Consider the following 10,045-nt stretch of genomic DNA (forward strand, 5'->3'; position numbering starts at 1 on the left):
CGCTCAGTCAGAAACAGCCAATCAGAGCTAGCAGTAATCAGCTAGCCGCCATGCTATCAGGAAGTTTTCATTCAGTAACTCTGGATTGTTTATTGTAATGTATCCTGTTTTTGCCTTTGAATGTTAAGTTTTATACTTGAAATTTTTTGGCAATGTTGAGAGGTTTTATTTTGACTCTTTGCATTATTTAGCCTCTTCAGAGCCTTCATATGTTTTCAGTCTGTTAAAGATAGTATTACCGATAGCAGTTATTAAAGTTAAAGTTATTAAAAACAAGTTTTTGTCTAAATTAAGGTGAATTCATGATTCCTTTTTCCACATAATGTAACCGGTAGTGTTTATGATTAAAATAATAATAATTATGTGATCGGTATCGGTGATCGGCCCTCATGGGAGATCGGAATCAGAATCGGCAGGAAAAAACCTGATCGGCACATCTCTAATTTAAACCAAACATTCAAATTTTGGTTCATTCAAATTTTCACTGAATTTGTGAAAACCAACAAAGAAGATGCTTAGTTTTCCCAGAAGTAAAACCAAAATGTTGTCCAGTTCTTGTGAACCCAATTTCGTACCTCGTCTCGTCCCGTGAGCCAGATGTTTCGTCACCCTCTAGTGTTTATATGTGTGATGTAATCCATCACTATACGTGTTTGTTTTTGGCACTACCTCAGCTCCAAACCACTTTATTGATTTTCATTTCGATTGGAACTTAAACCGGATGCGTACAATACTGTACGTCTGTGCAGCTCAAACATGGACAGTCTGTCCCCTCCTCAAACTAAAACGTTGCTTATAAAGCTGAAGATCTCGCATCATTGCTCTGAAATATCTTCACATTTCAGCTTTCAGTTTCCTGCATGGCTTCATGGATCAACCAATGAAACAACACTCCATCCTTCTCCCTCACAATGACTTTTTGTTTGTCTGTCTGACAACATCATCATCATCATCATCATGTCTCTGCGCCAAGAGCTTCATCCTTACACTGCAAAACACAAAATCTTACCAGGAATTTCAGTTCTACTTTCTAGTGCAAATATCTTAATATACTTGAAATAAGACAAATGTAGGAGCTTGATTTAAGTCAATTATTCCTTAATATTGATTAAAAAAATACTAGTTATAAGTCGAGATGCACTTTTTTCTCTTCCGATACCTGAAGTAAAATAAATAACTGAAACTAATAAAAACAATAGGTTGACTACTTTGGTCAAACATGTAAAAATAAACTGCATCAAACCTTCTTTCAAATGGTTCTGAAAGTACAATGAGGAATTTTAAATATTGTTTAAAATAAATAACAAAGCATGTCGTCGATCAGAGGACAAAGCATAGAATTAGACAGAATAGATCTGCCTTTATGGATTGGTAACATTGTCACCGATACTTGATTTAAATTTTTTCGATATCGGAAGCGATATCGATATTGGTATCGGATGGGTTCATCTCTAGTCGTAAGTGAAATAATAGAAACAAGAAACTTTCAGGGAAAAACATCTTGAAATAAGCTCATATCTTCTTGAAAAGTTACTCATGAGTTAGTTTTTTTTTCTTATTTCAAGTGTATAAAAATATTTCCAGTAGAAACTAGACCAAAAAGTACTTGGTGAGATTTAGTTTTTACAGTGTAAACCTCCTTGGTTTCTGATTAAATGTCAGAAATGCAGAAAATGAAGCTTTCCATTTCTGTCCTAACACACACACCTCACCAGGCATTCCTAACGCTTCCACCCATCACACACACACACACACACCATCTACCCCTTCCTTCGCCTTCCTGCCCACCCTCCCGCTTCACAGAGACCCCCTGCCTGCCCTGGCTGTACTCCCGGCTCACTGGCACCGCCCTGCTGGATGGAAGAGGCAATGAACAGGCTAAGCAAGAGTGATCTTCTGCAGCTTTTTAATTTATTTTTTCCTGTTATTTCCAGCGTCTTGCAAAAGTATTAATACAGCTTGAAGTTTGACAGATTTTGTGACATAACAGCTACAAACTTCAATGCGTTTTATTTGGGTTTTATCAGATCGACACAAGTGGCAGAAAAGTTATGTTTGTTTTGGTATGAAATGTTTGCGTTCTTATTTGGTACATAACTCACATTTAGTCTGACTGATTGGAGAACATCTGTGAAGATTGATTTTTATGGTCTGGACTTTGACTGGGCCATTATATCATAAATATACTGTCATGGTAACGAGAGCAACATGTTTTGGGATCATGATCCTGATTGAAGATGAAACTCCTTTTCATTTTTTAATATAAATATCTATACGTCATATAAATTTCTTCATTATTTATTTTTTATTTGTGTATTAGATTTCTTAATCTGGGACCTGAGTTAAGCAATAAAAAATCCTTGAATCCTTGAAAGGGAACAAAAGTCACAAGATGTAGATATTTGTTTCTATTTTGATTTTAAGAAAGTTGTATATTTTTTTATTTTATTTCGAAACATTTCCCTTGTTGCCTGGACAAGTTCAAACAAAAGACAAAATTTTAATGAAGAAACCTGATTTCTGCAAATAATTGGACATTTGAAGCATAAAATGTGTGAAAAACGTCAGTTTGTGTTGATCTAATACTGAAAATCCCAATGAAACATTGAAGTTTGTGGTTTTAATATGTCAAATTGTGAAAAACTTAAGCGGTTTTAATAGTTTATCAAGCTACTGTAGCTTTAAAACCCTTTCCTGCTCAGGACCCCGCACTTCTGGTTTTTATTTACTTCTTTTTTTTCTTTTTTAAACTCTGACCTCAAACACTTTGTGTCCGAGTGAGGCTCTCGTATTTGTGGGTCTTCGTACCGTCTCGTCTTGATGACTGTTGTAGCTAGCTGCATCATCGTTTCCGTGCAGAAATACAAACCAGCAGCAGGAGTTTTTTGTTTGTTCGTATCTGTTCAGTGTTTGAGGTCATGGTTGACTGAAAACCAAAGCATGACAAACGAAAACGGAGGTGAGATAAATTTGAAGCTGCATTCAACCATCCGTGTGTTTGCATGTTCGGATCTGTCAGTGTGAGAACGAAGCAGCTTGCTTTTACTCTCTCACTAATCTTCACACTCCTTCCTTCTCTCTCTCTCTCTTTTTTGTTTTATTTTTTTATTTTACTGACTTTATCTCCCTGCAGCACACGCAAACAAAACTACATGATGAGCTTTGCCAGACAGACCGGGATGCGTCACTACTACAGCCGCAAGCGGCGGGCACTGCAGCAGCGTGCCTGAACCCCCCGCTCTCCTCCTGACCGCATTTCGCCCCGTTGTGACCCGTCCGCCGGTGGATTCGAGTCCAACCGCCCATCTTCTGCTCGTTCTCAACAAATCACCTTGGCTTTCTCAACCAAACCCAATAAAACTCATAACGAAGGAACAAGGCGGCCATTTTGGAAAGGATGGTCCACGGTTTCGAGTTCTTTTGTAATTGTCGCTGCCATTCCTTTAAGTCCTTGGCCGTATCCCTTCTTTTCCCACCACACTGTGAAATTAAAAGATGATTTATCACTGCTGAACTGACCAGCTGGTTGGAGAGTAGCCTCCCAGTTCCACTGAGCCGCCTCCAAAGCTGCCAAACCAGTAAGCCAGGAGAAGGACACACAATGACCATAAAGGAGGAACAACAATGAAGCTTCAAAAAAAACTGAAAAAGAAAAAAAAAAATAGAGTACTGTGTTCTTGGTGTTCTGTGTGTTTGTGGGTTAATTTTGTGATAAGTTGACTGTGGTGTTCCGTTCATTTGTTTGTTTGTTCGTTTTCTACTAATTCATATGGTATTATAGGGGAGGGGCTGGGGGATATGCTGGGTTTTGTTTGCCTTCTTTTTATTTTTTGGATCACATGAGCAACGAGCAAAAAGCCTCAACAAACAACCAGAGAAGGAAGGAAAAGATTTGCACGGAAACTGAAAAAAGAAATTATGGGGAAAAAATTTTTTTTTGTTATAGTTTTTTTTTATATATATGTTGGTTTCCGAAAAATACAGATATTTATGGTAAATGGTTCTTCACGTAACCTATTTAAGATGCACTGTGCGTGAAATCTGTATGTTATTTTCCAGTGTTAAGTTATTAGACAGTCGAGTCAGGCTCTCGGACTGCAACATCTCCCCTCTTCCTTCGCTTTCCTGCGATGGCGAACTGGAGCTGATGTGGATTTAAAAAAAAAAAAAAAAAAAGTACTTTTCCACCAAAAAACACACAGACATTTTGAGGTGAATTACAAAAATGTTCTTAAAAAAAATAAGGAAATTCTGAGCTCGAAAAGTTGTAAAATTTGCAAGAAATAAGTCAGATTTTTTTAGGCTGATCTCAAATGTTTCTAGAAAAAAACTTGGAAGTTTCTGAGCTCAAAAAGTCAAAAATGTGAGAAAAACTCAAATGTTTAGGTCAATTCAGTTTCTGGAAAAAACATTTAACTTTCTGAGCTTGAAAAGTCGTAAATGTGCACGAAAAAAACTCAGAAATATTGGCATTAATCACCAAAATGTTCTAGAGAAAGCTTGAAATTTCTAAAAAGTTGAAAATTTTTACTTTTGGAACTCAGAAAATGTCCAAAAGTTGTGAATTTTCTACTTTTTGAGCTCAATAATTTCCACCTTTCTTATAGGAAATATTGTAAAATTTATCAAAATTTGTTTTTTCTCCCAAATGTTTGACCTGAGCACATTTGTTGTCTAGAACATTTCTGAGATTAATCTCAAAGTTTCTGAGTTCAGTTATTGCAAATTTATGACTTTTGGTGCTCCAAAATCTGAGATTGATATCAAAATTTGAGTTTTCTGAAAGAAATTTACTCCTTTTTTTCTGTCTACGACAGCCCCAATTTGCCGTCGTCCTTTCCTGTTTTCTTGTGCTGTTTCCTCCCTTTTTCCTCCCACTTCCTCTCCCTCTGCTGATTTCTGATACCTGGAGGTGAGGCTCTATTAGTGTCGTTTATGGACGTCTGTGTAACATGGACCCTCTGACCCTCAGTGTAACTCCAGTATAGCAATCTCCTGTATATATATGTATATCCACTATGGGGAGACCCAGCAGCCTTATAAAAGGGAAATAAAGAACTGTCAAACCTCAAACTCTACATTTTGTCACGTTTTTTTTTCCCTCTCTTAAAAGCCTACATGTTATCTGTCATCTAGGACTTGAGAAAAATCATCTTTAATTTCTAAGCTACAAACCTGAGAAGCAGCAAGAAGGCCTGAAGATATTAATCTGATCGAAAGGAAAAGAATTAGGGCAACTAAAGTTTATTTTATCAGAATTCTGACTTGAAACTATTTTTCTAGTCTTTTTCTCACAATTGACTCAATTATGTTTTCATAATTATTTTTTCTCAATTAGTATTCTGATCATTAGATTATTTAATCTGAATTATTTCTCGTTTTTTCTCAGAATTCTGACTTTAAATTATTTTTTCTCAATTTAATCTCAGAATTCTGAGGAAAGTTGGAAAAAATTAAAACGAGATTTTTTTGCTTCTGGTTAATTTTTTTTTTTTTTAGCCATTGAAATTGCAGGTATGACCAGGTTTGTCCTATTTACACAGTGCTTTAAAAAAAAGTCTTGCACAGCATTATTTCATCTGAAATATTTTATTACAGATCTTGGAATAAAAACATAAATACTCATAAAAACATGGCAATAAAAGCGTCTGATGGCGCACACTGCAGTTTTCAGACTGCGTGTTCACCCCTCAACCTCTTATTACTTATTTTACTCACAAACAAGTAATAACGGCGGCAGCCAGAAGAGATATAAGAACATAAAAAGGTTCGACCTTGACCTCTGAGTTACAGTACGGCCAGTCACAGCAGCTGAAGGTCATGCCGTAGATCGTCCCTCTGAGCCGGATGTCGCTTTGTTTTCCGCAGCTCTTCACCGGAAAGCACCCCCTCGCCGACAGGGCAGTGACGTTTCCATAGCGACCCAGCGCCTTGAAGCACACCTCGCGAGGAGGACACTCTGTCACAATGAGTTCAAAGGTCATCGCCTCCTCCGTCTTCAGGATGGGGCTGTAGAAGCACAGCAGATTCCCACAGAGCAACGAGGGCAGAAGAAGAAGAAAACACAAGATGGCGGCAGGCAGCAGCTGCAGAACGTTCTGCCTGGGGAACAAGACGAAGGGAAAACTGGACAAACTTATTTTACTTATTTTCCCAGGAAAATCTACAATGTTAGCACAACTGTAAATAGAAAACCCCCCTGAAATTTCTCGATTTATTCCGAAAATTTTCTAGAAAAACTTGGAAATTTTTGTTTCAAGAGTTCAAAAAAAAAAAAAAAAGTCAACTTCTGGACTTTGAGAGATCAACATTTCTGAGTTTTCAAGGATTTTTTTTTTATTTCTGCCTAAAAGACTGAAATTTTTAGATTAATCTCAAATTTCCTAGAAAAATTATGAATTCTATTTATTAAATTTGAATTACAGGGGGAAAGTTAATTTCTAGAACTTTTATTCTGGTACCAAGCTATAAATTAATCTCACTGTATCATTTATTCTTTGACTTCTTGTTTTTGTCAAATTTTAGTTACTGCTCGTTTATTGAATTTTAAATAAGTTCATTTATTCTGTTGTATTTTTACTTTAAACTTAGTGCCTTCAATAGTATTCATCTTGTCAAAGATGTCCTTGTTTTATTTGGAAAATCATATTGTACAGTTTTTATCCGGTTGTTTGATTTACTGATTACATTTAATTAAGTTTGAGACCAGTTTGTTGTAAACTGCACAAAAATCTGGGATTTAAAAAAAAAGTCTAATTTCATTTTATCAGTTGTAACAAGTTTGAATGAATTTTAATGCAACATCTGTGTTTAAGTTGGATCAAAGGTTTCCCAACCTTTCCAAAGTTCATGTTGGTTTGTGGCACTTTTATGGGAGAATATTAGTGACGTACAAGTGGAATAGCTGCGTTTCCATTGCCAATATGCGCAAAACTTTAATATCCCGCTAGTGTCAAAAAAAAAAAAAACATTTTGCAGTTGTGGCGTTTCCATTAAATAAATAAATGCAGTTAGAAATTAGATGCAAATTCATGTTGCACCAACATCCCAACACTTCCTGTCTTCTTTCCCACCATCTGGTTTCACAACTTACAATGCAAAAAGTGTCTATTGTTGATTTGCAACATTTATTTTGATACAGCTGGAAAAAAATGAATGTGCTTGGCAGTTTTCCTATTAAGCAAGTTTATTTTTATAATTCCAAGTTGTGCAAGTTCATGGGAACAAAAACCCGAGTTGATTTCCCTGTCCAGGACTTAAGTCATTTCACTTACCTTTAACAGGTGTTACCAATTTCACTGTCACACCCAGAGTGTTACAGTTGGAAAGGAAATGCAGTACAATTTTAGTGAACTTTAAAACTTACCCAGTCATTTCACAGAGTTTTAACTCCAACCAGCCAAACATGAATGTTTTCTCTCAGTGTCTTTGGAAGAAAGTTGCACCTTTAAGCACACCTGCTTTCAATAAACAAGACAATTGTTTCTTAATCATGGTGCTTTATTGACCAGTGGCCACAGGCTAATCAGGAGGATGGATGAACAAGCCAACCTTTTCTCTCTGGTTTAAACATGCAAAAACCACCAATAACTGCAATAATACATTTTCCCCCTTTCAATTGAAAAAGTTACAGCATGCAAACATCTGACTAAATGCGAGTCTACTGTTGGGATCTAAGGTTAGGTCCAACAGGCCTCCACACGCAGCTATAATTTTGTATCAGAAGATGATGTGGTTTGGTTTGAACAGGGACTCTGGAGCGTCTTCATTAGAGTGGAGAGGAGATTATCTGGACTGGTCTTGAACCAAAGTGATACAATCAGGCTGGTGTTGACCCTTGGTGTAAGGTTGCATTTGTTTCCACAGCAGCAGCTGTGAGTGAGGTCGTAATGTTGCCCCCGATATCTGACCATTTCCTGGGAGTTGCAGAGTTTGATATCCAAGCAGCCTTGAGAGGACAGAACATGGCGGAAGCCTTGCCATCCCCAGGAACTGGCGCAGCGATGGTTGGGCGGACACTCCGTGTTGAGGGTTGAGCAGGGTACGTTTTTGGGCATCAGGGGGCAGAAATTACAAAGAAGGGTCCCCACAGTGGAAGCAGGGAAGATCAGAGCAAACAGGAGGAGGGTAGAGGTCAGGTGCCAGGTGGAAAGATGGACATCCACTCTGATGGAAAGAATAGAAAAAATAGTCAATTAGAAAATGAACTGATGTTTTTCAGTATCTTTGTATGAATTGAATTCTTACCTGCTTTTTCTTTGATACCCCATCTTCCTGTAAGTGTAAGCCACCCCCCAATCAATTTAAATATGTGCCAACATCAGTTCCTCTGATTATCAATCTCAATCAGGTGTGTTCAATGCCAGAGAGTGTTCTCCGCAGTCTTTAAGGGTTTCTAAAGAAATAAAACACTTACTGGCAAGATTTAGCAACAGAAATTCTTCAGAAGCTTACAGAAATCATTTGCTTTAACAAGTTGAAGAAGGGTACAATTTAGTTGTCTAAAAATCAGTTTAAATAACATTTTTTAATTATATAATTTTTTACATTTGTTTTTAAACTACTTATGTCAGTTTCACGTTATTTCAGCAACCAAAGCGGATTTGAAAAATCGCTTCCGTTAGCTGTTAAAACAGCAGGCTCTATTGCTGTTGGTGCTCTTATTTTGAAATTTAACCGGACGTTCTGTTAAGAGAGGCGGAAACCGAAGTAATGGGAAGACGCTGCTAATGTCGGACCGGCTAAAACAAACTGCTATTATCATATCTAAGAAGTTAATACGTTTCTGAGATCCTGGGTTACAACTACAAGCTAGCGAAACTAAAAATGAAATAAAGTACGATACTATAAAAGTAAGCTAGCAATATTTTTTTAAAAGGAAAACGTCGAATTCGTCTTGTAAAACAAACTTGTTTCCACCATACAGGTATATAAAGAGTAGAAGCCTCATGCACCGCTCGGACGATTAGGGCGGCTATAAGTATGCCAGCCAATATTAGCTGGCATTTTTCCGGTGGATATAAATACAGTATAGTAATATTCTATGAATAAAAAATAAACTTATCTTACTTATGAAACGTTATCCCCTGAGATCTCACGTTAATAGTCTGTCGATCTGAACAAAAATATCCGGCAGTGCTGAGGTTTTTTCTGGTGTTTGGTTTAGCCAAGTAGGAGGGACGACCAAGATGGCCGCCGTATTTCCTGCGCCAGAGCAGCCAATGCGAGGTCTATGTTTATGGTTTCCACCACATCTTACTACTGTTGATGCGATGAGCGGCTAGATTGAAACGAGGTCTTTACCGGGGGGTAGTTGGAGTTGCTCCCAGTTTCCCATATGGCTGCAGAGGGCGTTCCAGTTGACTTTTCCGACTGGGTGGTCGGAATTTCCCAGTTCCGAATGCAACTGGAAAGCAGCATTAAAAGTCACTGCGAATATGGGGTAAGAAACAAGAAGACAAAAGGCTTCCAAACCAGATTGCACTTCTCAGTTTATTCATGTAAAACTACATCTTAGTCACTACTTTGACTAAAAACAAAAACAAACAAAAAATCTGTACAGTCCCGGAAGAAAAAAAGGACAAAATAAAAGATTTCTGAGGCAAAAATCTAGACTGTGGCGCCATCTGGTGGCCAATACAGCACATTGATCAAAGCAGCAGCAGCCGTCCATCCATCCATTTTCTGAACACCCTTGTCCCTCAGTGGGGTCGGGAGGGGTGCTGGTGCCTATCTCCAGCTAACGTTCTGGGCGAGAGGCGGGGTACACCCTGGACAGGTCGCCAGTCTGTCGCAGGGCAACACAGACACACAACCATGCGCGCACACACACACACACACACACACCTAGGGGCAATTTAGACAGACCAATTAACCTAACAGTCATGTTTTTTGGACTGTGGGAGGAAACCGGAGTACCCGGAGAAAACCCACGCATGCACAGGGAGAACATGCAAACTCCATGCAGAAACACTGGGGCCGGGAATCGAACCCAGAACCTTCTTGCTGCACGGCAACAGCTCTACCAACTGCGCCACTGTGCAGC

At 38.2% G+C, this 10,045-nt stretch overlaps 2 protein-coding genes across 6 annotated transcripts in view; one reads left to right on the forward strand and one right to left on the reverse strand.

Annotated features, from left to right (window-relative positions):
- reln (reelin) overlaps positions 1 to 6,281 on the forward strand; it is a 154,080-nt gene extending 147,799 nt beyond the window's left edge. For 4 of the 5 annotated variants that reach the window (XM_016680549.1, XM_016680550.1, XM_007569804.2 and 1 more), the window contains one exon: positions 3,134 to 4,195. In XM_016680549.1, the coding sequence (XP_016536035.1) occupies positions 3,134 to 3,230 (97 nt within the window). In that variant the 3' untranslated portion in view covers positions 3,231 to 4,195. Of the gene's footprint in view, positions 1 to 3,133; positions 4,196 to 5,868 lie in introns of those variants that run through there. The other variant, XM_016680552.1, reaches the window with a different exon arrangement.
- Positions 6,282 to 7,481: 1,200 nt separating this feature from the next.
- LOC103150266 (sperm acrosome membrane-associated protein 4-like) lies at positions 7,482 to 9,166 on the reverse strand. Its single transcript, XM_007569806.2, has 3 exons — positions 9,070 to 9,166; positions 8,248 to 8,395; positions 7,482 to 8,166 (listed from the first exon to the last, which is right to left on the reverse strand). Exons 2-3 carry the CDS (start codon positions 8,268 to 8,270, stop codon positions 7,707 to 7,709), a joined length of 483 nt encoding a protein of 160 aa, XP_007569868.1. The 5' UTR covers positions 8,271 to 8,395; positions 9,070 to 9,166; the 3' UTR covers positions 7,482 to 7,706.
- Positions 9,167 to 10,045: the final 879 nt, after the last annotated feature.

The sequence above is a fragment of the Poecilia formosa genome, unplaced genomic scaffold (assembly GCF_000485575.1).
Source record: "Poecilia formosa unplaced genomic scaffold, Poecilia_formosa-5.1.2 Scaffold246, whole genome shotgun sequence".
NCBI classification, from domain to species: Eukaryota; Metazoa; Chordata; class Actinopteri; order Cyprinodontiformes; family Poeciliidae; genus Poecilia; species Poecilia formosa.

Bases quoted from the DNA above. Each gene is read 5' to 3' on its own strand.
- LOC103150266 (XM_007569806.2), bottom strand. From the start codon at position 8,270: ATGGGGTATCAAAGAAAAAGCAG. The intron at 8,167-8,247 runs GTAAGAATTCAA...TCTTTCCATCAG, and splicing joins GGGTATCAAAGAAAAAGCAG to AGTGGATGTCCATCTTTCCA.